Source organism: Tilletiopsis washingtonensis (assembly GCF_003144115.1).
Source record: "Tilletiopsis washingtonensis strain MCA 4186 unplaced genomic scaffold FA09scaffold_26, whole genome shotgun sequence".
Taxonomy (NCBI): domain Eukaryota; kingdom Fungi; phylum Basidiomycota; class Exobasidiomycetes; order Entylomatales; genus Tilletiopsis; species Tilletiopsis washingtonensis.
In genome coordinates, this window is record NW_020312023.1 from 69736 (window position 1) to 97422 (window position 27687).

The 27687-nt window shown below is 67.2% G+C and overlaps 9 protein-coding genes across 9 annotated transcripts; 5 read left to right on the forward strand and 4 right to left on the reverse strand.

The window, feature by feature from the left end:
- Positions 1 to 299: 299 nt before the first annotated feature.
- On the forward strand, positions 300 to 556 carry FA09DRAFT_332525 (hypothetical protein). The gene has a single exon (XM_025743487.1). It carries the CDS (start codon positions 356 to 358, stop codon positions 518 to 520), a length of 165 nt encoding a protein of 54 aa, XP_025595138.1. The 5' UTR covers positions 300 to 355; the 3' UTR covers positions 521 to 556.
- Positions 557 to 576: 20 nt separating this feature from the next.
- FA09DRAFT_332526 (hypothetical protein) lies at positions 577 to 1867 on the reverse strand. The gene is made up of 3 exons (XM_025743488.1): positions 1620 to 1867; positions 1462 to 1556; positions 577 to 1209 (listed from the first exon to the last, which is right to left on the reverse strand). The coding sequence occupies exons 1-3, from the start codon at positions 1861 to 1863 to the stop codon at positions 814 to 816; spliced, it is 735 nt and encodes a 244-aa protein (XP_025595139.1). The 5' UTR covers positions 1864 to 1867; the 3' UTR covers positions 577 to 813.
- Positions 1868 to 2081: 214 nt separating this feature from the next.
- Positions 2082 to 3724, reverse strand: FA09DRAFT_332527 (hypothetical protein). Its single transcript, XM_025743489.1, has 2 exons — positions 3116 to 3724; positions 2082 to 3060 (listed from the first exon to the last, which is right to left on the reverse strand). Exons 1-2 carry the CDS (start codon positions 3300 to 3302, stop codon positions 2366 to 2368), a joined length of 882 nt encoding a protein of 293 aa, XP_025595140.1. The 5' UTR covers positions 3303 to 3724; the 3' UTR covers positions 2082 to 2365.
- Positions 3725 to 4651: 927 nt separating this feature from the next.
- FA09DRAFT_363284 (hypothetical protein) lies at positions 4652 to 5759 on the forward strand. The gene is made up of 3 exons (XM_025745567.1): positions 4652 to 4916; positions 5114 to 5174; positions 5230 to 5759. The coding sequence occupies exons 1-3, from the start codon at positions 4878 to 4880 to the stop codon at positions 5352 to 5354; spliced, it is 225 nt and encodes a 74-aa protein (XP_025595141.1). The 5' UTR covers positions 4652 to 4877; the 3' UTR covers positions 5355 to 5759.
- Positions 5760 to 6034: 275 nt separating this feature from the next.
- Positions 6035 to 7599, reverse strand: FA09DRAFT_341588 (nagb/rpia/CoA transferase-like protein; the record flags this gene model as incomplete). Its single annotated transcript, XM_025744467.1, has 4 exons — positions 6035 to 6285; positions 6334 to 6600; positions 6649 to 6874; positions 6928 to 7599. 4 exons carry the CDS (start codon positions 7597 to 7599, stop codon positions 6035 to 6037), a joined length of 1416 nt encoding a protein of 471 aa, XP_025595142.1.
- A 193-nt stretch (positions 7600 to 7792) lies between these two features.
- FA09DRAFT_161565 (hypothetical protein) lies at positions 7793 to 11856 on the forward strand. Its single transcript, XM_025739240.1, has 6 exons — positions 7793 to 8062; positions 8112 to 8503; positions 8556 to 9666; positions 9717 to 10456; positions 10512 to 11248; positions 11580 to 11856. The coding sequence occupies exons 1-6, from the start codon at positions 7996 to 7998 to the stop codon at positions 11608 to 11610; spliced, it is 3078 nt and encodes a 1025-aa protein (XP_025595143.1). The 5' UTR covers positions 7793 to 7995; the 3' UTR covers positions 11611 to 11856.
- Positions 11857 to 13590, forward strand: FA09DRAFT_161571 (hypothetical protein). Its single transcript, XM_025739241.1, has 3 exons — positions 11857 to 12659; positions 13338 to 13358; positions 13417 to 13590. The coding sequence occupies exons 1-3, from the start codon at positions 12103 to 12105 to the stop codon at positions 13421 to 13423; spliced, it is 585 nt and encodes a 194-aa protein (XP_025595144.1). The 5' UTR covers positions 11857 to 12102; the 3' UTR covers positions 13424 to 13590.
- A 750-nt stretch (positions 13591 to 14340) lies between these two features.
- FA09DRAFT_161535 (hypothetical protein) lies at positions 14341 to 16450 on the reverse strand. The gene is made up of 5 exons (XM_025739239.1): positions 15413 to 16450; positions 15288 to 15356; positions 15093 to 15229; positions 14661 to 15044; positions 14341 to 14602 (listed from the first exon to the last, which is right to left on the reverse strand). The coding sequence occupies exons 1-5, from the start codon at positions 16047 to 16049 to the stop codon at positions 14402 to 14404; spliced, it is 1428 nt and encodes a 475-aa protein (XP_025595145.1). The 5' UTR covers positions 16050 to 16450; the 3' UTR covers positions 14341 to 14401.
- A 204-nt stretch (positions 16451 to 16654) lies between these two features.
- FA09DRAFT_332532 (hypothetical protein) lies at positions 16655 to 27419 on the forward strand. The gene is made up of 8 exons (XM_025743490.1): positions 16655 to 20547; positions 20606 to 24057; positions 24109 to 24520; positions 24573 to 25748; positions 25804 to 26015; positions 26069 to 26390; positions 26448 to 26638; positions 26700 to 27419. The coding sequence occupies exons 1-8, from the start codon at positions 17053 to 17055 to the stop codon at positions 27007 to 27009; spliced, it is 9570 nt and encodes a 3189-aa protein (XP_025595146.1). The 5' UTR covers positions 16655 to 17052; the 3' UTR covers positions 27010 to 27419.
- Positions 27420 to 27687: the final 268 nt, after the last annotated feature.

The following is a 27687-nucleotide window of genomic DNA, read 5'->3' on the forward strand; positions in this document are numbered from 1 at the left end:
GGGGGAAAGAATCGGCGTGAGGCATCAGACTGGTCGTAAGCTGACGCCTGCACCGCTTCTCCCTACAGTGGTCGTGTCCCAGCCCGCGCGCAGCTCGAGACAGACGAGGAAGCAGACGAGATCGACGAAGACGATGCCGCTCCGCCGGCCTCGGACGGCGCCTCGGACGACTCGGATGCCGCTCCGACTGCGGCTGCTCGGGCGGCCAAGAAGCGCAAGGCCGCGGCGGCGGCGGCGGCGGCGGCCAAGAAGAAGAAGCAGAAGAGGCGGGCGCGAGAGGAGGAGGAGGAGGAGGAGGAGGAGGAGGAGGACGAGGAGGAGGAGGAAGAGCAGGAGAGGTTGCTCACGGATGAGGATGAGTGAAAGCTGCTGCTATCTCTGCCCGTGGCACGCCCCCCTTCCTGGCGCTAGCACTGCCGACCCCGCTCCGCCTCGTCACTCTCTCTTCTGCGTTCCCCCGTGTCACCCATCTCTCACCAAGATCTTCTTTCATCAACGACCCCTCATCACTCTACCCTAATCATTCATGCGTCACCTCCCCCATCATGCCAGCACGAAAGTCTCGAGGCAAAGCGTGTCCAATTCTCTGCCGCAGTGCCGCGCCCGCCCTCTTGCCTGCACGCACCGCCTCCCTCATTGTGCCTTTGCAGCAGGAGCTTCTGCGAGTCGCAACGGGAAGGAGAAAGAGAGGGGGGGCGATCAGCTTCTGACGCAGAAGCACGCAGAAGACTCTTGGGAGAGACGCACCGATCGAGACAGCGCCCAGACGCGGCTCTGTCCACACCGCATCAACCAGCGGCGGTCTCTGCGCCATCACATATCTGCATCAGCTCTCGCTCTGCCGCCTGGCACATCGGCCCCCTCTCGTCGCGCGCACAAACAACTCACATCATCTTCATCCTCCACCCGAACCTCCTCCGGCCTCGGCCGGATGCTCGGCGAGTTGACGTACTTGACGAGGCTCTCGAGCAGCGCGAGGTCCACGTCAAACGCATGCGCCAGCTGCCGCACCTCCTTCTGCGTCGTGGCCGTCTTGCGTGCGTCGAGCAGCGCAATGAGCGTCGGCGCCGTCAGACGGTTGGGCGTGCGTGAGGCACTGCCTTCGACGGCGGCGGAGGAGGCAGAGGTGGAGGAAGAGGGAGAGGTGTCGGCTTCGAAGCGCTCCGTGTCGGCGGAGCGAGCGCGCAGAATGCCCAGCATCTCGTCGTTCTGGTGCACACGAGAGCGGAGGGGGAGGGCAGAGCAAAAAGTAGCTTGTCAGCGATCACAGTCGACGTAACAGGGATAGCGCCGGAGCGCACGGCAGCTGTCGGGGACGCAGCGATGTAATAGGGCAGCGCCAGGGCGCACGGACTCCCGCCGCCCCGCCCCCGCCCCCCTCCTTTCCTTTCCCCCCCCCCCCCCCCCCCCCCCCTTCCCTTCCCCCCCCCCCCCCCCCTCCTCTCTCACGGCGCAGCTCACCGGCCGGTAGCGCAGCTTGTGTCTCGGCACCTGCACGGGCCCCAGCTTGGCGAGGTTGGCGAGCAGCTGCGGGTCGCGTGCATCGGCCATGATGGCTGTGAGTGCGTGCAGGAGGCAGTCAGTCGCATGCGTGCGCCAAAGGAGGGAACAAGACGCACCAGAGGTCTTGCTCTCGCTCGCCTCGGCCGTCGCTCGCTGCGCCTTTGGAGCGGTGCGCGACTGGTCGGCGCCGAGCTGCGTCCTGCCTGGGCTGCGCGTCTGCTGCTGCGCTGCCTGCGGCGGCGCCCGGGCGCGCGGCGCGGCGCCGGCGGGTGCGCGGCTGCTGGCACCGGCTGCGCTCGGCATGGCCTGGCTGACGCTGGAGCCGAGGGCGCGCGCGGGCTTGGAGGAGGAGGAGCCCATGTTGGAGAGAGGGGTGGGAGGGAGGCGGAGACGGAGCGGCGTGCGCATGTCAGCGAGCCATGTGGAGCAGGCGCGGATTAGTCAGCGTCCCACGTCGCGCGCCCGCCCAGCCGGCCACGCCGCTCGTGGCCGCTCCCCGCACCGGCGCCTCTTCTGCCCATAGCGCGGCACAGCACAGGCACACTGCAGCACACAGATGCGCTCACAATACATTTGTAGTGACACTGAAGGAAGGGAATGCGAGACTCAGACAGCGCATGCAGCACTCGCGCTCAGACGCACGAGCGCCGCTGCGACGCGAGGAAGAGTCAGTGCACGCAGCAGCGCGCGCCTGGAGACGCCCGGCCGCCTTGGCCCAAGCCTGCGTTCTTGACGGCACTCGTCTCTCCCTTGCAGCAGGGCCAAGACGCAAACGCGACATGCGATGCAAGAGCGATGCTTCTTCACATCGCCCGTGGCACAACGCACACGCCTCCAGTCGGCCCGCTCGCTGATGTCGATCTCATTGCGCGCCCAGCCAGCCGCCCTCCTTCCACGTCCTCCACCGGCCCCCTCCCAGCCCCAATCGCCTCGCCTGCACCTGCTCCATCAGCGCCTCTAGCAGTCTCCTCGGGCGCTTGACGTACTCCCTCTTCCGCTGCTCCTTCTCCGTCGCCTTGTTCCACGCCTTGACCGCTCCCTTGGCCTCGACAAACGCCCTCCTCTTCGCCTCCTCCTCCTTCGTGCCCTTGGCTGCGCCCAGCTCCGCGCCGCGCGCCACCATCTCCGCGCGCAGCTCGTCGATGCCGCGCAGCGGCGGCGCGCTGAAGCGCGCCACCTTCAGCTCGGCCGGATGCACGGGTCCACGAGGAGGCTTGGCGGGCACGTGCAGACAGGCGAGCGGCGCCCCTTCATCGACGCGAGCTCGATCGCGGCGCGACCGACGCGAGTCGGAGCCGCCGATTAGGCGTGCAACGCGCCGAGGCATGAAGGTGAAGGGCGAGAGATGGTGGTACGTGAGCGAGGCAAGATTGGCGATGGCGCGATGCGAGACGGAGCGCATGCCGCTCGGCGAGGCGAGCAGCGGAGAAGGTGCGGATGCAAGGGTCGGATGGCCAAGTCCCGCGAGAGAGGGCTGTACGGGCGCCCGTGTCGCCCGCCCACTGATGCTGGCCGCCGGACGTGCCGCAGCAAGAAGCAGGAGCAGCGTTCTCGTCGCTGTCCACGGCATGTCAGGCCCGTCGTTCTCTGCGCTGCTGCCACACCCACTCACCAGTCTGCATCTCCCCCTCGCCCAGCTTGCCCTCGCCTTGCGCCAGCCGCTCACGCTGGCCGGCCAGCAAGAGGCGCCGCAGGTTCTTGGTCGCGTGCGGCGAGAAGTTGACGGCGGGCGCGGCGCCGCGCAGCAGAGCGCGCAGCAGCGCACGCTGCGTTGCGCTTGCGGGCGCCGGAGTGAGCATCGTGGAGGAGATTGGGTACTCGGGCAAGGCTCGTGCCGGTGTGGTGCGAAGATGCCACGGCTGTCTGCAGTCGCTGTCCAGCCGCTTTCTCCCTCTGAAGGCAGCCTGGCGCTTCAGAGCTTCGCCTACGTGCGTCGGTTGCTGGGCAAGGGAAGCTTTCGAGCGAGACCTGCCGCTCGAGGCCGAGCCTCAGGCCCAAAGTGCTTTGCGGTTGCTTGCGGTGCGTGAGGAGAAAGGCGAAGCGTCGCGTGAGCGCCGGCCGCTCAAAATCAAAATCGCCGCCCTGCCGCGCTCCCACGGTCGCGCGTGGGAACACCATCCGCTCTCGCAGCCACCGAGCGAGGATTACCGCCAGGGGCCTCTATGTCTCCTCTGCTTCTCTCTACAGCTGCGACAGCGTCGTCAGCTTGCGCGAGGCTTGCGGCTTCTTCGTGGCCTCTCCCAGCTTCGGCCGTCGTCAAGAGGGGCACAGCAGCAGCGTAGAGTCTGCCTGAGCCATCGCGCGGACCGGGTATATTCGCGGGCGCAGCAGCGGCAGGCAGGCGCAGCAGCTACGTCATGCGCTTGCGCCGCCTTGCGCTCCTCCTCCTCAGGCGACCTTGCCTTGTGAGCAGCGCAACCGCGAGCAGCTGCAAAGAGCACTGCACGACAGGATGAGGCGGCTGAAGTTGCTGCATCTGATGACAGAAGCCGTCGAAGGCCGTCCGTGCTGGGCGCTGCACAGAATGCCGCAGCATCCTGCATGGGAGGATGTGCACGAGGTGAAGGAGGACGCACGAGCGGGCCCTCGAGGCGCGGCACGTCGGCAGCGCAGCGGAGTGTACCGCTGCAGCGTCTCGCACCTCTCTCGTCGACTGCGACTGCGGCACCGTAGCGGTCAGCGCAATCAGAATAAGAATCAGGGGCAGCGCCACGGCCACGTTTCTGCTGCTTGGCCGCCTGCTCGACGAGAGAGGGAAGCTGCAGCTGCAGCACCGGCGATGACGCGCGTGTTGTCTGCGCGCCCATTTTTGGCCAAGCCAACGCCGCGACGACGTGTGGCTGTGTGCGGGGACGCTAGTCACCGCGGCGTGCCGGGCGTGCCGGTGCGGCGCAGCGCGAGAGGCGTTGACTTGTCTCGTGCTCGGCAAGCTTCGCCTGCGCTCTGTGCTGCTGCTGCTGCGCTGCTGCTGCATCCTGCAAGCCGCGGCTGATGCTGCACGCTGCAGCGCTGATTATAGCCTTTGGCCCGTCGAGGGCGCAGCGTCGAGCGAGGGCGCGGCGAGAGGGTCGCGCGCAGCAAAGAAGGGCCGCTACGTCATCCGCTGCGGCTCTGAGCAAGCTTGGCACACCCTCGCTGCCCCTCTCCTCTCCGGCCGCCGAGCGCAGCACAGCCAGGAACAGCAGCGGCAATCACCCGCAAGGCGGCAGGCCGCACTCGGGTGCGGAGACTTTTGCGCTTCTCATAAGAGGCAGCACCGGAGCCATCCGCCCTTGCCTCTCACCCACATCCATCCGCTCGAGTCTCCTGCCAACCGCAAGCCCTTGCCGCTCTTCACCACCAACCAAGCCACCAGCACACTCCCAGCCGCAGCTATGGGCGCCGTTGCCTCTTGCCTCAATACCATCGTGTCGGTGAGTCTTTGCAGCGGGCATTCATCGTGGCCACATGGATGATGAGGGGGAAGGCAGCGAAGTGTCGCCGCGGTTCAGACGGCGGCGACGCGGCAGACGTGCACGCGCGACGGGTCGGTGCTCCTCGTCGTCGCCCATGCGCGTCCGACACCCCCTCCCTCCCTGGAAACGGCGCTGATAGTCTTGCTGCGCCCCAGAGCATCGCCGGAGTCATCGTGGCGATCGTCAATGGCATCGCAAACGCCATCATGGCCATCTGTGAGTCGTCAGTGTTCCTCCGGGGTGAGCGCATTGCTGACGCTCGCATCGACAGTCTCTTGCATCGGCAACATCCTCTGCTGTCGCTGCGGTGGCGGCAGCCGCAGCCGCTCGCGTGGACCGATGATGGGCAACCGTCGCGGAGGCAGAATGGGCAGCAGTCGTCGTGGCGTTCTCTAGACGCCCAGTCGCTCGCCGTCGCCAGCGCCGTCTCGCGCTCCTCGCGTCGCCCAAGCTCGCCCAAGCCTCGCCCAAACTCGCCCAAGCCTCGCCCAAGCTGCCGTGTCACCCCCTCTTCCCATCTCCCGCTCCACTCGCTCATCGTGCCTCCGCGCACCCCGATCTCGACCATCACGACCCGTGACGACCCAACCCGACTGCGCAGTTCGGCTCGACAAGTCTCTTCTCATACCCTCCAGCTCGTCAGCACGTCCATGTCCCTTGCCTCGCACGCTGCAATAAACGTCGCTGTGCCACCCCTCTCGTCTGTCGCGGACTGGCTGCTCGTCGGCCGCTGTGTGACGTGCAGCTGATGCAGTGCTCAGTGTCAGCCGCCGTGTGCCTGCCTCTGACGGGTGTGATGGCAAAGCGTGCTGAGGGCAGTTGTTCTGCGCACGGATGCGGGGGATGCTGCAGCATACTCCTGCTGCGAGAACTTGAGCAGGCGACAGAGCAGGGTGAAGGTCGGGGCTCTCGGCCAGACTCTCGCAACTGGAAGCGCGAGCTTAGCAGCGGGGCCGATGCGAGCGACATCCTCCAGCTAGCCCTTCCCTGCCAGCCCTCAGCGCATGGCCAGCCGCCGCTCCGCCATCATCAGGCCTCTTCTGCATCTCTCCACGCGCGCCGCAGCATGCATCGTCTTATTTGTGCATGTAGGGAGCGCTCTTAAAGTCGCGCAGCAGCTCGGCGACGCTCTCGGGCCCGCTTAGGCCGGCCTCGGAGCAGACGTGCCCGACGAAGCGCGGCGGCGTGACGTCGTAGAGCAGGCTGGCGACGCCGAGAGTCGGCGTGCGCAGCACCTCGGCGTGCGTTAGGCGCGCGTGCGAGTCAGCGTCGGAGGTGGGTGCGGCGGTGGGGGCGTCGCCGTGCGCGAGCATCGCGGTGGGGTCGCCTGTGGAGCGTCAGCGAAGCCGCCGCTGCGAGCTGCTACTGCACTCACCAGCCTCGTTGCCGCTCAGTGCGTCGAGCATGATGCGCTCGCTGAACTTGTACGTCTGGCACGCCACGACGACGGGCACCTGCCGCTCCGCCGCCAGCATCGCGACCGCAGCCGTGCCGGCGCGTGCGTAGAGCGCGCCATTGGCTAGCACGGCGGCGGTGCCGAGCAGCACGAGCGAGGCGCGCGGCATGAGCGTCGGCAGCGAGGTGAGCAGCGCGTAGGTGCAGGGAACGTCGTGCGCAAGGAGCGTGGCGAGCAGTCTCCGGCCTGCGGAATGTCAGCCCAGCACAGACAGGCGGCACGGTCGATACATACCTTCGCAGAGCGGCTGTGCGTCGACGACAATCACCTCGAAGCGGCTGCCCTTCCGCTTCGCCTCGAGCAGCGCCGCCTCGACGACGGAGCTGCGCCCAAACGTGAGCACCACCTCGCCCTCTGCGCGGATCCTGTCTGCGGCGAGGCTCGAGGCAATGGTGCGCGCGGCGTGCGTGATGCGGTCGCGGATGAAGTGGTCGATGGTGGAGAGGATGTGTGCGCGTGCCTGCAGATGGCAATCAGCTGCCGCATGCAGAGCTGGCCATCTCCTGTGCTCACCTCGCTCTCGCTCGACTCGACGGGCGTCACGCTGACCTCGTACTTGAGGAAGCGAATCGCATGCTCGACGCTGGCGCCGAGTGGCCGCGCCTGTGCCAGTGCGGCGATCTGCGGCGCGAGGCGCTGCACGAGATCGCGGCTCAGCACGGCGCCCTCGGGCGTGCGGTAGTCGGCGACAAAGTCGCGCAGTGCGCCGAGCACCGCAATGGCGCGCGCATCGGCACCGACGATGCTGAAGTTCGCGAGGTGTTGTGCCAGCGTGAGGACTGAAGGGTGGATCGAGGTGCGCAGAGAGGAGGCGAGCGAGTCGAGCGGCCCTGTGCGTGGCACTGCGACGTTGCTGAACAGCGACACGACGCGGGGCGATGGCAGGCGCGGCACAGTCGTCGGCGCTGCCTCGACGGGCGTGGGTGCTGGAGGCTTGGACGGGCCGTCCTTCTTCACCGCAGCAGGCGCACCCTTGGCCGGTGCAGCCTGCTGCCCTGCCTGTGCAGCCGGCGCCTTGCCTGCCTTGCTCGGCCCAGCGGCAGCTGGGGGTGCAGCTGCGCCCTCGGTCCCCCTGCGCGCCTGCTTGGCCTCCTTTGCGAGGCGCTTGGCCTCCTTGGCCGCCTCGCGCTCGCGTGCCACGACGTCGCGTGGTGGCCGCGATGCGGCGGCGGGTGCGTCGGACATGGTGGAGGGGTGTGGAAGGTGAGACGCAGCGAGAGCGAAGGGCGAGGTGGTCGGAGCAAGGATGAGGGCTCGCGGCGGCTGAGCCGCGGACTTGACTCGAGCTTCCTGCGTCACGTGCGCCACGCGCCTCGGCCGCCTCTGGTGTTGCTCTCCGCACGACGCGCCGAACAAACGCGCTCGAGATGCAGCCGCGCATCCTATCCCGCCGCGCGCTTGGTCCTCTTGCCTCCATCCACGACACCTTCCTCATCCCCATCCACGACACCTTCCTCATCCCCATCCACGGCCTGGCTGCTCTCTCCCTCTGCCCGCGAGCCGTGACGTGGGCCGCAGCTGCCGTTTGACGCAGACCTCCTCCGCTGCGACGTGGGCCCCCTCTCCCCCACCGCACCCGCGATGAGCATCTTCGGCGGCGCCGACGATGGCGAGGTGGCGCGCATGAAGAAGACGCTGCGGCAGCAGGGTGAGCATGCCGCGCCTTGCCCGTCGTGCCACTGCTCACGCCTCGCCAGACATGAACATCTCGAACCTGCAGTCGCAAAACGCCGCCCAGCTCGCCGAGCTCGCGACGCTGCGCACCACCGTCTCGTCGCTCTCCTCGCAGCTGGCGACCGAGACTCAGCGCGCCATTGCCGCCGAGGAGGCTGGCGCACGTGCAAAGTCCGAAATTGAGCGCGGCAAGCTGCAGGTGGCCAACCTCGAGGCAGCCCTCACCGCCGCCAAGCGCGTCGAGGCTGACTCGCAAAAGGGCCGCCGCCGCGAGGAGGTGGAGCGCGAGCGCACCTTCGGCCACGTGGCCAAGGAGAGCGAGGAGGAGCGCAAGGCGCTTGAGGCCAAGGTGCGCACCCTCGAGGCGGCCATCAGCCTCAAGGACGAGGAGCTGAGGCGGCAGAACGAGCCAGTGGTGAGTGCCAGTGTGGAGCGGCCCGAGAGACATGCTCATGGGCGTGCTGCAGGCGTCCGGCTCGCGACGACACGCGCGTCTTGACCCCGCTGCGCGAGCGCTGGCCCTCGAGAACGAGGTGCTGGCGCTCAAGGCCGAGAACAGCCGGCTCATCGCCACGGCATCCGCCTCGACGGTGCCGCTGCCGCCCTCGCCGCGGCAGGAGCACGGCGGCTTCTTCGGCAGCGAGGGCGCTGCGCCGCGGCGACGAGCTCGTCGCTCGTCCGTCTCGGGCCCCAGCGCTGCCGCTCCTTCGTCCTCCGGCGAAGTTGCAGCGCTGCGCCTCGAGGTCGACTCGCTCTCCGGCGACCTGTCCAAGGCGTCCGAGCGCGCCGCCAAGGCCGAGCGCGAGGCGCTCAAGATCTCAAACGAGCTCATTGCAGCGCAGCGCTCAGCATCCACAGCTGCCAGCGAGGCAAAGGAGGTCGCGGCGGACCTGCGGCAAGAGCTGCAGTGGGCCAGGCAAGAGGCTGATGCGATGCGGCGCGAGCTCGACGGAGGCGTCAAGCGGCCGACTCCAACAGGAGCGCCGGACCCGAAGCTGCAGAAGGAGGTCGAGTCGCTGCGCCTGCGCATCGAAGAGCAAGACGCACGTGTGGAGCGCCTCGAGACAGAACTGGAAGCTGCGAACCAGCGTGCAGAGGCTGCCGAGGCAGCAGCTGCGGCCGCCGAGGCGGAGCGCGCTTCTGCCGCCTCCGCCTCCGCCTCCGCCTCTCCTCAACTGGCGCAAGCCGAGGCGGCCGCTCCAGCCGCCCCGCAGAGCGAGACGCGCGCCCTGCGCGAGCTGCGCCGCGAGCTCAATGCCGCAGTGCAGGCGCGCGACACACTGCGCAGCGAGGTCACGGAGCTCGAGGACGAGGTGGAGCGTCTAACGGCGGGCGGAGCCACTGCTGGCCCGTCTGAGCGCGACCTGCAGAAGCTGCAGACCCGCGTGGTCGAGCTGGAGGCAGAGGTCGCGGCTGCTCAGACTTCGCTGGACCTAGCAAATGCCGAGCGAGACGAGGCCTTCCAGGCTGCGGCTGCTGCTGCGGCCTCGAGCGCCGATGTCGAGGCATGGCAGGCGGAGCGGACATCCCTCGTGCAGGAGCGCGAGAATGCAGTCCTCGAGGTGGAGCAAACGAAGAGTGAGTGCCGCAGCAGCCGTGTCGATGTCCAGCTGCTGACTCCAAAACAGGCGAGCTCGAGAGACTGCGTCAAGAAGCAGCATGCGGTCTGTCGCGCAGCGAAGAGGCGACAGCACAGCTCGCCGAGCTGCAGACGAAGCTCTCGGACGCCGAGGCCGCTCGCGACGCCGCCTCTGCTGCTCTCGCTGCAGCACAGGCTGCTCTTGCCGAGGAGCTCGCAAGTGTGCGCGCCGAGCTGGAGACCTCGATTGCCGGCGCCGGGGAGAGTCAGCAGCGCCTTGCTGCGCTCGAGGCGGAGCTCGAGACGCGAGCCACTGCGCTGCTCGAGGCCGAGCAGCGCGCATCGGCGGCCGAACAGCGCGTGGCTGAGCAAGATGCGGGCCTGCAGACGAAGCTCGACGAGGCGCAAGCTGAGATCCGACAGCTCACAAGCGCCGTCGAGGCGCTTGACCTGGCCAAGTTTGGCGCCGAGCACGAGGCGCAGCAAGCCGTGGAAGCCCGCGATACTGCCGTCGCAGACGCACAAGCCGCAAAGGAGCGTCTCGCAGAGCTTGAAGCAACGATTGCTTCGCAGAGCGCCGACACCACAGCCTCCGAAGCACTGGAGCGGGCTTCGATGCAGCTTGAAGCGACTCAGGGAGAGCTGCAGGCTGCGCAGACTTTGGTGGCAGAGCGCGAGGCAGATGTCGAGCAGTGGAGCTCCATGGCCTCGGAGCTGGAAGTGCAGCTGCAGACCAGCTCGGACCAGGTTGCGCGCCTGCAGCAAGCTGCCACGGAGGCGGAGCTGGAGGTGAGTAGAGTAGAACGCCCCTTCTGTCTGGTCACTGCGCTGACCTTCTACGCAGCTCGATGTACTCCGCAGCAACGTCGCCTCGGGCAGCGAGACGCAGCAGAAGCTCGAGCAGCTCCGCCTGGAGCTCGCTGCACGCAACGAGCAGCTCGGCGAGGTGGTGCCGGCGCTGCGCAAGCGCGAGGCCGAGCTCACCTCTGCCAAGCGCCGAGTGCAGCGGCTGGCCAGCACCGTGCGCTCCGCATTCGCAGCTGGTGCGGGTGCGCTCGGCGACGAGAGCATGCTGCGAGGCGACATGTCGATGTCCTTCGCCGCCTGCGCCGATGAGTCAACGTTCTTCGCCACGCCCGGAGGTCGAGCCAGCTCGCGCAGCTTCGAGACGGACCTCTTCGACGAGATCGACCAGGTCAAGCAGCACATCGAGGACGCCAGCCGGCGCATGGACTTCCAGCGCGTCGAGACTGAGATGCAGCTGCGCCGCGCACGAACGGAGATACAGGCCAATGCTGCACTCGCCGAGACAGCGAGCGTCCCGACGCAAGACTCGGGCAACGTCTCCGTCGAGAGCGCGGGTACCGAGATGCCGCGCCAGCGCAGCGTGACGCCCCAGAGCGAGCCACTCCCAGACCTCGCGACGGAGCTCGCCGCCAAGCGGGCGCAGCTCGAGTCGCTCCAGGCTCGCCGCGAGGCCGCTGCCCTCTCACAAGCGAGCGCGGCTGCGACCGTCGAGTACGTTGCCAAGCTGGAGGCCCGCGTCGCAGCGCACCAGGCCGAGATCCGCGACTACCTGCAGTGCGCTGCCGATGGCGCCGCGCATCTCGTCACGTACCGTCGCCGCGTCTCCGAGCTCGAGATGCATCTCTCGCTCGCAGCTGCGTCCTCCTCGCAGGGCGGCGAAGGCAGCGAGGCGCTGGCGAAGGTCATCCGGCAGAAGAGCGACGTCGAGACGCAGCTCGCCGACTCTCGTGCGCGCATCAAGCGTCGCGAGGAGCAAATCGGCCAGCACCAGCAAGAGATCGCAGGTCTGCGCACGCAGCTGCAGGCCGCCACCGCCGAGGCGCAGACGCTGCGTACCAACGTGCTCACCGCTCAGGACGCGGCGGAAGAGCTCAACGACGAGAAGGCGGCGCTCGACCGTCAGGCCCTCGAGCTGACCGCAGCTGTACACGAAGCAGAGTCCGCAAGAGTCGCTGCTCAAACTCAAGCTGCCGACGCTGTGGCATCCCTCAAGAGTGCCACGGCTTCCGAGGCGTCGCTTCAAAGCCAGCTCGAGGCTCAGGCAACGGAGGTCGCCCGCCTGGAAGAGCAGCTTAGCCAAGCCGAAGCACAGGCCAACGACGTGCGCGCTCGCACGCCGAGCGACACCGCCGCCGACGAGGCGCTCTTCGCGGACCTGGCAGCAAAGACGCGCGCACACGCTGCGCTCACGGCGGAGCTCGCCGCCGCGCGCGAGGAGCAGATCTCGCTGCAGGAGCAGCTCAACGACGTCGCAGCTGAGAAGGAGCAGCTCAGCGCTGCCTCTGCCAAGCTCAACGAGGACCTCGCCGACGCACTCACTCGGCTGGACGGCGCCATCGAGGCGGAGTCGGCTGCTTCTCTCAAGGTCATCGAGCTGCAAGAGCGCCTCGACGCACTCGCCGAGGAGCATGCGGCCAGTCGTGCAGCCGCTGCGCTTCTGCAGGAGCAGCTTGAGGCGGCGCAGCTCGATGCGAAGACGCAAGCAGCAGAGGTTGTCGCCCTCACGGAGCAGCTCGCAAGCCTCCGCGAGAACGCCGCGGCCTCAGAACTGCAGTTCTCGAGCTTGGAGCAGCGGGTGCTCAAGGCCGAGAGCAATCTTGCTGCTGCCGGCGGCGACGAGGAGGCACACAATGCCGCGCTCGACTCGCTGCGTGCCGAGCTTGCAACAGCAGCCCAGGCAGCGCAGGACCTCCACGCCGGCGCTGTTGCAGTTCTCGAGGAGCGCCTCGCCGCAGCTACTCAGGCCGCTGCTGACAGCGCTGAGCAGCTGTCTGCGCTGCAAGCAGAGGCGGAGCAGGTGCAGTCTCTGCGCGAGGAGGTTCAGCAGCTCAGCCTGCGCCTTAGCGAAACGGTTGCCGAGCGCGACGCTGCGATCGCTGCCTCCAACAACGTCTCAACGTCCGCATCCGCGGCCGAGGACGCCTGGCGCGCTGAGCGTGCGACCTTGTCCGCCAGCCTGCAGGATGCCGAGGCCCGCCTCGCCGACCTGGCTCAGAGTGGCGCCCTCCTCGCCGAGCGCGAAGAGCAGGTGGCGGCGCTCGAGCTCGCGCTGCGCGAGCGCGACGTGCAGATCAAGCAGCGCAACGACGAGTATTGGGACCTCAAGGAGGAGCTGGGCACGCTGCAGGAGGAAGTGGAGCGCGCCCAGGACGAGCAAGCTGCAGTCTCGGACCTCGAGAGCCGTCTGGCGGAGGCGAAGCAGGCGTCCGACAGCCTCGCCCTCGCCAAGGAGGCGGCCGAGCAGCAGCTCGTCGAGGAGCGATCGCGCCTGGCGCGCGATGCCGCAGCCCACTCGGAGGCACTGGCGCAAGCGCAGGACCAAGCTGCTCGCGCCGAGAGCGAGATCCAAACATCGTGAGTCATGACCCGACGAGTCGTTGCTGCGCACGCGCTAATCAATCACCGCCACAGACGTCGCGAGGCACAGCACGCGCAGGCGCAGCTTCGAACCGCACAGGGCCAGCTCAGTGCTGCCCAGGCCGAGGCGGACAGTCTGCGTGCCGAGCAGCAGCAGCTGACCGCCGAGCTGGAGCAGCTCCGTGCTGCACCACCAAGCAGCGGCGCTGGTCGCTCCGAGGACGTGGCGCTGCTCGAGACGCGCATCGAGGCTCTCGAGGCGGAGCTGGCTGCCAAGGCCGAGGAGGCCGAGGAGCACGACACTAAGGTGAGTCTGGCGGAGATCCTGTTCTGCGAGTCACGCCGCTCATCCTCGTCTCCCTCAGCTCTTGACGCACATGAAGGAGCTCAAGAAGCTCAGCCTGCGCAACAAGAGCCTGCAGGCCAAGCTCGAGGCCGCTCAAGCGAGCGCCGCCGCGTCGCCTGCGTCCGCTGAGGCATCTTCGAGCGCCGCTCCTGCGACGTCGACATCTCGCGTCACGGCGTCTGCCAGCGCCACGCCGCGCTCCCTCTCGGTCGCTCAGCCGGCGTCCCACGCCAGCACGAGCCACGCTGCTTCTCCGGCAGTGGAGCAGCCGCGCACCGTCAGTGCCTCTGCTGTCTCGCGCAAGCGCCCCCTCCTCGACGCCGAGGATGCGGCCATGCCAGCTCCGGGTGTGCGCGCTCTCTACGTGCCCTCGCCTGCCAAGAGCTTCACGCCGGTGCGGCGCGCCAAGTCACAGCACGCGCTCTCCTCGGTCGCCGCGCACGCCGCTGCGTCCGCCGGCGCCGTTTTCCAGCGCAGCGACGAGGCCGACGGCCTGCCCAAGTCCGGCAGCAACCCGTCGCTGCTCATCTCGCACCAGCTCAGCCCGCAAAAGGCCTCGCTCGCGCTGCCGTCGGCCACGAACGGCGCTCCAGCTGTGCGCCGCTCGCGCGAGCCGTCTTCGGGCGGCCTCAGCGACCGCACCAACGTGCGCGCCACGCCGTCGCCGGCGCCTGTGCTCGAGGCAGAGCGGCATGCAGCCAGCGCCGCCCTGGCCAAGCCGCTCCCAGCTGCTGCACATCAGCCGCAGGGCGCGCAGTCGGACGTTATGCGCCGTCTGCAGGCTATGCGGCAGAACAAGGAGAAGCGGCAGCAGCAGCAGCAGCTCGCGCAGCGGCCGACTGTCGCTCCATGATCTCTCGTCCTCCCCCGTCCGATGCCCCACTTCCCGTTCGCGAGCCCGCTGATTATGCTCCTCATCTGTATCGCACCCCACGGCACCCCTTGCATGCATGCAAACCCATCACGATTATCGCCCATGTCCGTCTCACGTCCCGCTGCGCCGCTCAGAAGTCGCCCAGGTCGACGTCGATGTCCTGCGCCGACTGGCTGATGGCGTTCTCGACTGGCCGCACGTGCTCGCTCTTCGATGCCGAGGCGCCCGACGCCGATGCGCCGTTGGCGGGCGTCGCGGCGCCGCTGCCAGGCCGAGAGGCGGCGTTGGCTGCGATGCCGAGTGCGGCACGCTTCGCAAGCGCAGCGCGGCGCTGCAGATGGCGAGGCCGTGAGTGAGAGCGCATCGGGCAGTGCGCAGCGCAGACGCACCTCGACCTCGGCCATGCGCTCCTTCTCCGCCTTCCTGTTCCGCTCATTCAGGTCTGCCACCATCAGGCCGTCGTACGCGCCCTTGACCGGCGAGGCATTGCCCTGCCGCGCCGAGGAGCCTGGCGGCGCACCCGGAGGCGGGCCAGGCGGGGCGCCCGGCGGCGGCAGCGCCGCTTTCCGCTCGCCCTGCTGCTTCTCGAAGGCAGCGCGGTTCTCCTGCCGGTCGCGCACCATCTTGAGCGCCTCGGCCTGGTCCAGCACCAGCCGGTCCACGAATGCGAGCCACGTGTCGTAGGCATCCTGCACCGCCTCGTCAGACGGGCCATGTCGCTTCTTCGTCTGCCAGAGCGCTTCCTGGACACGCGCATAGCGCGAGTGCTCGTCCTGCGCCGTGTCAGCACAGAGCGAGGCAGGACCAGCAGCAGCACGCACCTCGGTAATCGCAGAGTTGCTGATCTGCGAGAGCTGGAAGGGTCCGTGCGTCTCGGCGCCAAAGGTGCACCAGATCTCGACGCTCGTGAAGGCGCGGCCGTCGCCGAGGTCGTAGTAGTTGTCTCCCTTCTTGCAGCCTGGCGACAGGGACGTGAGTGGGTGGCAGAGCATGCGCAGAGGCCGGTCACGACGCACGCGAGACCTCGTACGTCCGGTATATTTGCCGCTTGCGGTCATCGAGCCGGCTCACGCGGACCACGGCGCCTGCAAAGTGGATGTCAGCCCGAGCGGGGCTGAGCTGAGTCCTGGCTCAGACTCACCAATCATGGCCGCCTCAAAGCCCTTCTTGAACAGCACCTTCGCCACTTCGTCGCGCGTGACGCGACACCGGTTGAGTGTCTCTCGGCTCGGCATCGTCCACGGCTCCTTGGCGGCGATGCGCTTGGCCTCGCGCCCTTCGCCCACGACCTTGGAGCTGCGCGGCTCCTCCTCCTCTTCGGACTCGTCCTCGCTGTCCTCCGATGAACTACGGTCGCCGCGTCTCCGCCCAGGCGCCTCATCGCGCGCATTTCCGCCGCTCGCCCTGGCCTTGCGCTTGCGCGACAGCTCCTGCAGCTTGGCGCTCTTGTCTGCCGAGGCGCCGATGCTCTTGCGCAGGCGGCCAGTCTTGCGGCGGTCTGCCTCCTCGTACTCCGACTCTGGCTCCTCCTCCTCTTCCTCGTCCTCGTCCGACTCCTCCTCGCTCGACTCGTCGTCGCTGGTCTTCCGCCGCGCCTTCTTCGCTGGCTTCTTCTTCGGCGCCGGCTTCTTGGCCTTCTTCGCACCGCCGCTCGGTGCTCCGCGGCCCGACGCTGCCTGCTGGCTGCGATACAGCGCCGCGAGCGCCGACGCCTGCTGGCGCTTGCTGAGCTCCTCTCGCCGCGCGGCCAGCTCCGTCTCGCGGGCAATCTCCGGCATGTCCAGGAGACTGCGTCGCGCCAGTCAGCCTACGCAGTCCTTCGTCGCGCTGCACACGACACGCACCGCTCGCGATCCGCCTCGTCGCGGTAGATGCCCTCGAGCGGGTACAGCGCCTCCTCCTCGCCCTCTGCGTCCTCATCCTCATCCTCCTCGTCGCTGTCGGCCTTTCGCCGCTTGCGCGCCTTGCTCTTGGGCGCGGCGCGCTTCTTGGCCTTTGCGCGGGGTGGAGGCGAAGGCGAGGCGGAGAGCGAGGCCGAGGAGCGCGAGGCGGGCGAAGAGCCGCCGCCCGCCAGCGCGAGGAGCTCGTCGTCCACGTCCGACATGCTGGGCGGTGGCGAAGAGACGGAGCAGCAAGAATGCTGATGGGGAACGGAGGCAAGGTGCGCCTTGGAGTTGGGCCGGTCGAGGTCGAGTCGATAGGCGTGGAGCGAGCGCGACTCTGGCCATCCTGCAGCATCTTCCAACTCGCGCGCTCAGCGGCCAGACTGCGCCCCGCATGCACGCCGATTCCGCGCGTTGCATCTTCGCTCTCCTCCACACCACTCACGACCAGGCGGCAAGACGTCGGCCAAGCAGCACGGCCAGAGTGCTCGCACGTCGCACCGCCTCCACGACTTCACGACTCTCGCTTGCCTGTCGCAGGTGGCCAACTCATGCCGGTAGACGGGACGAGCTGCGAATTCCCACGAGCCACGGCCCATCTGTCTTGGTGAAGGCGCGAGCCCCTTTCGTGCCTCGAGCGAGCACTTTCACGCCGTGTGGCGCCAGCGTGAAGCCGTCCTTACGATTCTTCATCTCGAGACCGCACGACGTCCCATGAATTCGATCCTCACGTCCTCCACGCACGGCATTTGGCTCAAAATTTCGCGCTGATCACGAGTATCGTCTTGGCCTCCACTGGCTGCTTCGACGTCCGAGGTGGGTCCTAGCGGGCACAAACTTCGCAGACTGTCGGCTCACACAGCGTGACAGCGCGCCACGGGCCGCAGTCCCCGCCGCCATGAGCACGAGCCTGCAAAGGGCCGTGACGCTCATCACGAGCGACAAGCTCAAGGACCGCACCGACGGCCTCGACCTCCTGCGCCAAGTCTTCAAGTCGCCCAGCGTCGGCGCCAAGATCGGCGATGACGACGAGGAGGGCAAGCGCTGGTCGCGCGTCTTCACGGCGCTCTTCTCCTGCGTGCAGATGGACCGCGACGCCTGCTTCAAGAAGGGCTCCTGGCAGGACGCCACGCAGGTCGCGCTGCGCCGCATCAAGGAGAGCAGCGGCGCACTGCAGTGGCTCGTCGAGACGAACATCCAGCACCTGCCCATCGTCGTCGTCAACCAGATCCTACAGCACATTGCGCAGATGATCGAGTACCGCGGCGCCCTCTTCGAGCCGCTCTCGCTCTCCTACCTCCAGGCGCTGCGTAACATTTTGGAGTACGAGCCGCACGTCGAGCACTTCGACGAGCAGCGCTGGCAGTATGTCACGCGCCTGTGCTTCAACATCGTTCTACGCGACCACCTCAAGGCGAGCTTCCATGCCGGCGACGCCGGGGACGCTGAGGATGACGAGGACGCGCGAGGTGTAGGCAGCAGCACTACCCGCGGCAAGCGCAAGGCGAGCGGCGATCAGAAGCCGAAGCGCCAGGCGACGCGAGAGGAGATCGAGCTGCTGCTCAGCCTCGAGTACCTGATGGCCGCCTCAACTGCTCCGCTCCTCGGCTCGGCCAAGCTCGGCGTGCTCGTGCTCGCCAAGTACGCGCGCGTGCTCGAGACGTTCAGCGGCGAGTCGCTTGCGCAGTGCCATGCTCTCAGCGGCATCAACCACGTGCTCGCCGCACTCGAGCACAACGAGCGACTGGTGCAAACGCAGTTCGCGCAACAGGTCTGGCCGTGCCTTCTCGCGCTGTGGCCCGCGAAGCTCCGACCGCTCAAGGAGCAGCTCGTCATCTGCCTGCGCATGCTCGTGCCGTTCGTGGCCTGTGCTGGCTTCGACCCGCTCAGCGGCACGCCGACCGCCGCGCTCGAGGTGGCGCACGGCTTGCTCGGCGCTCTGCAGCCTCTAGCACTGGGCGAAGCCGAGCAGCGCTTCGGCCTCAAGCCGCTGCCGTCGTCCAGCTTCGACTTTGCCTTCGACAGCCGGCCGCGCTCCGAGCTTGGCGTCTTTGAGTACAGCATCCTCCGCTCCGGCCGCGCCTGTGTCAACGTGGACGCGCTGAGCTGGTCGACCCTCGAGCTGGCTGCCGACATCATCGCCGTCCTTGCTGGCACGCAATCGGGCCGAGCCGGACCAGAAGCAGGGACGTCAAGCGAGACTGTTGCGCCGTCTGCCACAGATGGCGCCTCGAGAACGCGCAGCTCCACGCTTGTGTCATCAACGGCTATGACTCAGCGGGCTGCCAAGCGCCGTCGGACTCAGGGTGCGACGACAGAGACGCTCGATGCGCTCACATCTCTGCTCGAGGGCATCGAGCTCAAGAGCGACGCACTGCTCGAGACGGCCCAGGCTGCGCGCGTGTGGCGCCTTCAGGTGCTCCTCTTCCTGATTCTCCGGCACTGGCGAACGCTGGCCGCCGGCGTGCGCTCGCAGATTCTAGACGCGCTTGGCACGCTGCTGCAGATTGCCGACGATGACGTGCAGTACTGGACGCTGCTGGCTACGGCGGCAGCAGCCGCTTGCGCAGCGACAAGCAGCGACAGGAGCGCCGCGCTGTGGGCGCAGGTCTGGCCGGTGGCCTGCCGTCGCTCCTTCCTGCCCTCGACCTCACGAGCCGCAGCCCACGCAGCTCACGCTGTGCTGCGGGCTGACCTTGTGCCGCGCGCCGTTGCGTTGGCCGAGGTGCAGAACCTGCTCGGCGACATCGACGTGCAGGGGCCGCCGTTTCCGACGGACGCGGTCTGCGGCTTTCTCTGTGCCGCGCTCGCACTCGCCTGCTCCGACCCAACGCTCGCAGCCAGGAAGCTGGAGGAGAAGGTGCTCGGCTGGCTGCAGGCCGTCTGGTCGCCACTCAACGGCAGCACCAAAGGCTTCAAGCGTGCCCGAGTCGAGGAACACGATCCGTGCGATGTCGCACTACTCTTGTCTCGAGTCTGCCGCCTGCACCGCGAGCCTGCTTTCAACCGCGGCAGGTCAATGCTGCCGACGTGCGCCACGGTGACAGCCCTCACACGAGAGCGCGAAGGCAGCACCATCCGCGACTACCTGCTGCGCTGCGACCTCACCGGTGCTGGCGAGGGCGGTGCGGGCCCGAATGTAGCGAGCCATTCCCAGTCCATGACGTCCGCCGCGCTCGAGCTCGACGAGAGCACGCCACTGCGCGGTCTCGAGTCTCTGGAGCTGCGCTGCCTCAAATTTCTCGAGCGAGCGCTGGGCGATTTCGAGCTGGAATGGACGCAGCCAGAGGAAGGCTCGGGCATGGTCAATCTCATCACGAGCGGCAAGCTGGAGCAGACGCGCCGCTCACTCGACTTCACGGTGCTCGTGCTGCTCTTCAACGCAACGCTGGCGCTCAACTATATCTCAGCCCCGCCGCAGCTGGGCTTCAGCGCCAGCCGGCTTTTCCTCGCTGTGCTTGGCGTCTGCTCTCAAGAACGCTGGTCAAGCCTCGACCGCGCCGAGATCTTGCGCGGCATCGAGCCGCTACTGCCGCTCACGTGCACTGCTCAAACGCATGGTGTTGCAGCTGGCCAGCACGGGCTCGTCCAGGCGGGCCGCCAGTCCGGCGTGCGCCACGAGGTGCTGCGTGCACAGCAATCAACGGCGAACGCTCATAGTCAGGCCGCGTCGGATGTTCCGCATCCAGATGCGTTCCTATCGCTCGTCTGGCGACGGGCTGAGCTGCAAGAGGCGACGCTCGACCGTCTGCGCAGCGTGCACGAGGTCGCGACGAGCTCCGACAGCCATGTCGAGTTCAAAGGGCGGTCCGGCGCTTCGCAGGAAGAGACCGATACGTGGGCGCCCCGCGCGCGAAAGGAGAGCACCGGCTTCGAAGGAGCCGACACGGACAGCCAGGCCCTGTCCGCATGCGTGAGCATCTGCCTCGGTGGCCTCGCAGACATACCTCGCCTGCAGGGTCGCTCGCGCGGCGAGAAAGCAAAGGCGAGGATCAGTCAGCCATCGTCGGATGCGTGGCTCGGACACTCGGCAGCTCCGCTCGTCCCCGGCACGACCGACCAGGCGCTTGCAGCCTTGATCATCGACGGCCCGATCGAGCGCCTGGAAGCGACACTGAGCGTGCTGGCTCGCCTTTACGCTCAAGGGCGGCTGCATCTGAGCCAGCGCAACATCAGCGACATTTTAGAGCGCCTCGGCGACGACGTCCTGCCGGACTACCAATACCAGCACAGCGAGCACTCGCAGCTGATCGCCATCGATCTGCTCGACGGCACGATGCACGCATGGACCGACGAGGCGGCGCACAGCGTGGAGCTGGCGCAGAAGGCGGACCGGTTCTGCACTTTCCTCGTCAAGCAGCTGTCCAAGCAGCGAGCTGCGATGCAGTCGCAGGTGAGTGCTCAGAGCTCATGACTAGTCAGCGCAGCGTGGTCTGATGCCTTCGCTCCAGTGGCGCGTGCGTCTCCGCCTGGCATCCTTCATCGAACGCTTGCTCGTTCGCTCCACCGGCGGCACGGGCACAGGTGGCGCGCGCACTGCGCCGTGGCAGTCGAAGCGGGCGGTGTTGAAGCCCGAGAGCCTGCTCGGCATGCTGCTGGAGCTCGTCAAGGACGACGACATGCGTGTGCGCTTCGCCGCCGCAAGCACGTGCGGGCGCCTCTTCGAGCTGGTCGGCTCAGCCCAGCTCGCCGTGACTGCGAGCTCGCTGTATGATCAGCTGCGCGAGCTTCTGCCGACCGCCACCGACGATGCGAGCCTAATGATGGCGCGGCTCCTGACTCTCGGCAACGTACTCGTGGCTAGCGCTCCGGTCCGGCATCTCGCGCTGTACCACCTCGTCGAGCTGGCCTTTGTCACGTCGGAGTATCACGCCGCGACGTTGGCCATCCTCCGCTGCGTAGCTGCGCGGCTAGGCTTTGACGAGACGCGCGACCTCTGGCACCACTTTGCCGGCTCCGTGTCCTGGTCGATGGCGCAGAGCGATTACGACGTGCTCAAAGCGCCCTATCACATTCTGGGCTACACGTCGCGCCGGCAGTGCCTCGATCACACGTTCCGCCCCGTGGCCAGCATGCTCCTGGCGCAGCCCAACCTGCTGCAGGACTTCGAGAAGCTCGCCAGCTTCCTGAAGATCTCTTCTGCGCAGGCAATGCGCGAATGCCTGCCGTTCATCGTCGGTGTCGACCTGGGACTGAGCGGCGAAGACGCCGCGAGCCGCGGTGCGCTGAGCTCGGCGGCGCTCTACGGCGAGCGCTGGACTATCGTGAACCAGCACCTTCTCGAGCGCTGGCACTGCACCGGCACGCCGCAGGTCATGAGCGATCTCCTCTCGAAGCTGGCCGATCAGGTCGTCGTCACTCTGCTGCGCAACTTCTACGAGCCAGTGGAAGCTTCGAACGAGACGAAGCGCGGGACCGGCGCCACTGGCGGCAGCTCTGCCCGCATTGCCGATGCCGTGCTCCGCAGCATTGGCAGCGCCGACGCAGCCTGTGCGACAGAGCTCAAGCACCTGATGTTCGACATAGGCCATGCCGCGACCGCCTCGCTGCACGAGCCTCCGCGCCCGATGTGCAACGCGCTGGGCACCTACCACGCCCTTCGCACCTTTGCGCGCGGGCCGGTCGCCATCTTCAGCGTGTCCAGCTCGTACCACATCGTCGGGCAGATGCTCGAGCTCGTCTTTCGCGAGCGGCTCGTCAACGACCAGCTGCGCCATCTGCAAGCGCTCAAGCTCTTCCTCGCGCTCAGCTCGAAGGCGGTCTGCACGAGCGCCGTCGTGCTTCGTGCCCTCATCGACGGCGCTGTGACGCTTCTGGGCTATCTCGACCTGGTCGACGCCGCCGTAGGCCTCCTTGACTGGGCCTTTCGTGCGCTGTCGGCCTTGCCATCCGCGCCCTTGGAGCTTGCAGCTCTGCTCGTCAGCGTCGTCAGTCAGACCGAGACGCACGCCAGCAGCAACGACTCGAGCGCGCGCAGGGCTGGCGAGCTGCTCTATGCGTGGCTCAACGAACGTCTTGTGCCCCGCTTGCTGGATGGCGCTGATCCGCGCTTCTTCCGCGCGGCCCTCGTCGTCTGGCCGCGCCCGCACTCTGCGCAGATGTCTGAGCACCTCGGTCTGGTCACGCTCGATGAGCTGATCGATGCCATCTCCGCCATGCCGCAGCGCCCGGTCAACACCTGCACGCTGCAGCGCGTCGCTTCGGCCCTGCGGCAGGCAAACGCAGCGCAGAGGCGCCGCTTCTCCGCGGGAGCAGTGTGGCAGATACTTGAGCGGCAGAAGAGCGGAACGGGCGTGCGAATCGGCTCTCTCGCTACTCAGCAGGGCGACGCAGCCGCACGAGCGTTTGCGGACATCATCTTCGTCTGCGAAGGCCAGCTGCACACGCCCTCCTATGACGCTCTGCCGGCCTCTGCTGACCCGGCAAGCTCGTACACTCTCGAGCCGCACGACAATGTGGGCGCAGTCGACGATCCACTGGTGTCGCTTCGAGCGCATCTCACGCTCCGCGTCGTCGACGCCTTGCGCGGCCCGGACGGACTGCGCCGCTCCGGTCTGGTCACTCAGCGACTCCGCGCAATACTCGCGCTCATGCCGGGCGACATAAGCCATTGCTCGCCGCCGACGCAGCTGGCACGACAGGAGCTTGAGTTGCTAACAGCCTTTCCGTCGCCGGCGCTGGTGCCGAAAGAACGCACCCTCGAGTCTCTCAGCTCTATCGATGCGCTGCGGCGAGCCGAGAGCTTCGATACCTGGGTCTGCTGGATGGCGTCGTTTGTGTGCGACTTTCAAGCGGGGCACGGCGCGCCGTCGTTCTTCGGACAGCTTTCGACGCTCGTGGCGGCCGATGCGCGCCTCGCTGGTGAGACGCTGCCGGTCCTCCTGCACGCGCTGCTACACAGCAGCGAGCTCGACGTCGACGGCACTGGTCCGACGAGCCGAGGAGCCGTCGAGCCAGAGGGTGATGCTGTGGAGCTCGCCTTCAAGCTCTACTTCGAGTCTCTACTGCGCAGCGACGCCGTTGACAAGAAGGTTTGGGCGGCCGTCATTGGCGTCATCCTTCACATGCGTCGCTTCGTCCGAGACCGCGATCTCCCGCTGAGCGGCGACCAGTGGCTGCGCGTCGACCTGCTGCTGCTGGCGCGTCGGGCTCGCGACTGCAAGCTGTTTGCTTCGTCGCTGCTGTTCATCGAGCTCGCACGCGAGCATCGTTCTGATGCTGCTGGCTCTGCCGAGCAGGACACGTCGCATCTGCTCTATAGCATCTACTCGAACATCGAGGACCCGGACGGCTTCTACTCGGTCAAGAACAGCGACGTGCGTGCTTCTCTCGTCCATCGCTTGCACCACGAGCAACGATGGGAGCGCGCCTTCAGCATGCATGCCGCCGATTACGAGTCGGAGCTCGCGGGAGCGCCTCGCACGCTCGACCTGCGCGAGAAGAAGGCGCCAGCGACGCTCGGCGTCGGACGCGCGCTGCACGAGCTCGGCTTCAACCGCCTAGCTGGCCTGCTCGGTCAAAGCTCGCTGCTCGACGCTACGCCCAGCGCAGGGACCGACATCGCATACGACGTGGCTTGGCGCTCGGGCTCGTGGGACCTGCCTGCGAGCGGCAACGCGCAGCCCGGCACAAGCCAAGGCCTCTTCTCCGCGCTGCGTGCGCTGAACAGGGAACGCGACTCGCGCTCGATTGCCAGCGCGGTGTCTGGAGCGCTATCTCTAGAGCTGCGCGGCCTCAGCGACGTCGGTACGGAGGCCAACGCGGAGGCACGGCGCGTAGCGCGAGAGCTGCTGAGCTTGCGCGAGGTCGACCTCTGGCATTCAAAGTTCGTCGTCCCCGGCAGCTCCGAGCAAAGCCTGAGGGCGGCTCGCACCGCGTGGACTGCATTGCCGTCGACATTCGAGTGAGTGCCTCCGCTGCTGTGGCACGGTGCTCGAGGCTGACTGCTTTGCAGGTTCCAGGACATCGAGCGGATCTTGTCGGTGCGACACCTATTGCTCAGCTCGCAGCGACGGCAGTGCTCGGCAGACGACATCGGCTCTGGCTTGGGCGATGCTCTCTCGACCCAGCTTGCCTCTCTCGAGCAGTTGACGCTGCTTCGACTGAGTGAGGCTGCGCGCGAGCAAGACAGAGGACAGACAGCGATGGGCGCTGTGACGCTCGCCGAGCCACTGAGCGAGGTCTTCGCGGGCACTGCCGACCTGGAGAGGCGGGCTCGTGCGCTGGTGACCGAGGAGTTCGCCAGCGTGCTCTGGGCGCAAGGAGAGCACGCCATCGCCATCCAGGCTCTCGAAGAGCACATCCAGCTGGACGCGCCAAATGGCATCGAAGCCGAGGTGCAGCGTGCAATGGTGCTCGCCAAGCTCGTGAGTCGACTCGCCTCTATGGTCCGCGAGGCGCTGACATCACATCTCGCAGGGACAATGGCGCGCGACTGCGCGGTCCGACCAGCCATTGGCGATTCACGATCGCTACTTCATGCCCGCGTGGCAGTACATTGAGCACTCCGACGTGTCGAGCGAGGAGCGTGGCAAGGTGGCCTATCTCTACGCCCAATTCGCGGACGAGCAATTCCGCGAGAGTAAGTCGTCGGAGGAGGCGCGCAAGCTCCGTGGCTTCGTGTCGGACCGGCGCGACGAAATCGCAGCGATCAGGTCGGAGCTCTTCTCCGAAAAGGACAAGATGCGGCAGCGGCTGTTGCGGCATCAAGAGACGACCGCAGCGAAGCTGCTCGCCATGGATCAGGACCAGCTGGACGTGTGCCTGAGCTCGTGCCAGCTCTTCGCCGAGCAGGCCACGGCCATGTACGCCGTCGCGCTCAGCGAGTCGGACAGGCACGACGACTCGATCACCCGCCTCGTGTCTCTGTGGTTCGAGCACAGCGACGACGAGACGTTCAACTCAACGCATCGCCCCGATCTGCTCTCGATCCCGTCGCGCAAGTTCATCCCGCTCACGCACCAGATCTCCTCGCGCCTCGCCAAGAGCGGCCCCAGTGCGCGCAGCACGCCAAGCAGCAACGCACCCACCAGCGAAGCCTTCCAGGCCATCATCTCGGCCTTGATGCTCAAGATGGCGGTCGACCATCCGTTCCACACCTTCTACGCGCTCTTCTCGCTGCGCAAGGGAGCAGTCGACGAGCGCGAGAAGGTCAGCAGCGGCAGCGGTGGGCGTGTCTCGCAGCTCGTCGAGAGCGCTCCACAGGCGCGCGGCGCTGCAGCTGAGGAGATCATACACCAGCTGCGCACCCAGCCGCGCCTGGCGAGCCGGCTCAAGGCGCTGGAGAAGCTCGGCGATGCCTGCGTCGAGTGGGCAGAGCTTAAGCTCCAGGTGGCGTTTCCGCAGTATCACACGGAGGGGCGCATCCGGTCGGGCCGCCTCGCGATCCCCTCGAGGCCGGCGCTGCAGATCTTTGCGCTGCGCAACGTCCCCGTACCTGTCATCACGAGCCGCCTCGACATCGACCCCACGTGCAAGTACGAGTCATTCGTCTCGGTGGCCAGCTATGCGCCGCACTTCACGACCGCCGGTGGCATCCACGTGCCGAAGATCACCGACTGCATCGGCAGCGACGGCAAGCAGTACAAGCAGCTGGTAAGGGATTATCATAGCGCTCAGGCATGGCCACTGCTGATCCAACCCTTCTTAGTACAAGAACGATGACGACCTGCGCCAGGACGCCATCATGCAGCAGGTGTTTGGCCTGTGCAACGGCCTGCTGGAGAAGGACCGCGCGGCTCGCCGACGCAACCTTCGTGTGCGTACGTACGCCGTCGTGCCGCTCGGGCCTCAGTGCGGCCTGCTCGAGTTTGTGCCGGACACGGAGCCCATCGGCACGCCCATCATCACCACACACGCCGAGTAAGCTGCCTCCGCCGCCACAACAGCGGCTCATGCTGACATGCTCTGCCCAGGTTCCAGCCGGCCGGCCAGTACGACGCCGCTGAGGCGCGCTCGCGGCTGTCGAAGCTGTACCGCTCCCCGCCTGCCGCACGCATTCAGGCCTTCAAGCAGGTATGCAAGGAGTTTGCGCCCACGTTCCGCTTCTACTTCCTCGACCGCCACAAGGAGCCGCTGTCGTGGCTCTCCACACGCCTCAACTACACGCGCAGCGTCGCCACGACGTCGATCGTGGGCCACATGCTCGGCATCGGCGACCGTCACGTCTCCAACATCCTCATGGACAACGGCACGGGCGAGGTGGTGCACATCGACTTTGGCGTCGCCTTCGAGCAGGTGAGTGCGCTGCCGCAACATCCTGCTGCACAGTGACTGACTCGCTCGCTCTGTCAGGGCCGGCTGCTGCCGGTGCCCGAGCTCGTGCCCTTCCGTCTGACGCGCGACATCATTGACGGCATGGGCATGGCCGGTACCGAGGGCGTGTACCGGCGCTGCTGCGAGGAGACGCTGCGCGTGTTGCGCGAGGGCGCTGATGTCGTCAAGACCGTGCTGGAGGTCTTCCGTTACGACCCGCTGTGGGCGTGGTGAGTGGCTTGGCGAGACATGCTGACTGCGTGGCGCTGAAAGCTCCGCTCGTCTGTGCAGGTCCTCGAATCCCGTCAAAGTGCTCAAAGCACAGGGAGCTGGCGACGACAACGTCGCCGCCATGAACCGCGCCGCCAAGGGCGACGCTCGGCGCAGCCGTCCCTCGGCCCGCGCCAGCGGCGAGGTCGAAGACACGGGCGACGGCGCGCGCGACACGGCCGAGCTGCTCGCCGAGCGCGCCATCAGCTCCGTCATGGCCAAGCTGTCGGCGTCGCTCAGCGTCGAGTACACGGTCAACGACCTCATTCAGCAGGCGACGAACCCCGACAACCTCGGCACGATCTTCCACGGCTGGCAGCCGGCGCTTTGACGGCCGACGTCCCTCCGATCCGCCGGCTCTCTCTCTCTGGCAACATCTTCCGCTCCGTCGACGCACAAACATCCTTCCGCATCGCCACGTCACCTGCACGAGCAAACACACTTCCGCATCAGGGCACATTGTCACCCGACCAAGAACCCTTTAATTGACCTTCGACCCATCAGCACGACGTGAGCGGCTTGACGTCCTCGCACGGGCTCATGGGACTCTGCTTGCGCCCCTCGCACGAGCTCGACTTGCGCCGCACGTCGCTGGAGATGGACGACTTGCGCTTGGTGGGCGTGGCGCTGCTGCGCTTCGGAGTGGGGCGCTTGACCTCCCGCTTCTGCGCCATTTGGCTGTTGCGCGCAATCCTCTCGAGGGCCAGCTTCCACGTGCACTGCTTGCCGAGCTCGGCGCACGTCGTGCACACGCCGCTGGCCTCTGGCGCGCGCTGGCCAGGCTCGGCCTGGACGCCGCACCTGATCTTGCGGTGCTTGCACTGGTCGCAGGAGTACATGATGCGCTCTTCCGTGCTTGTGGTTGTCGTCGTCGTCGCACCCGTGGCGATCTGTTGAGGCTGCGGGAGACGCGGCTGAAGGATCCACAGCTCGTCCTTCTGCACGAAGGGAACAGCCTCGCCGGGCGCGCGGGCTGAGCCCAACGCCTGACTCGGCACGATTGACGAGC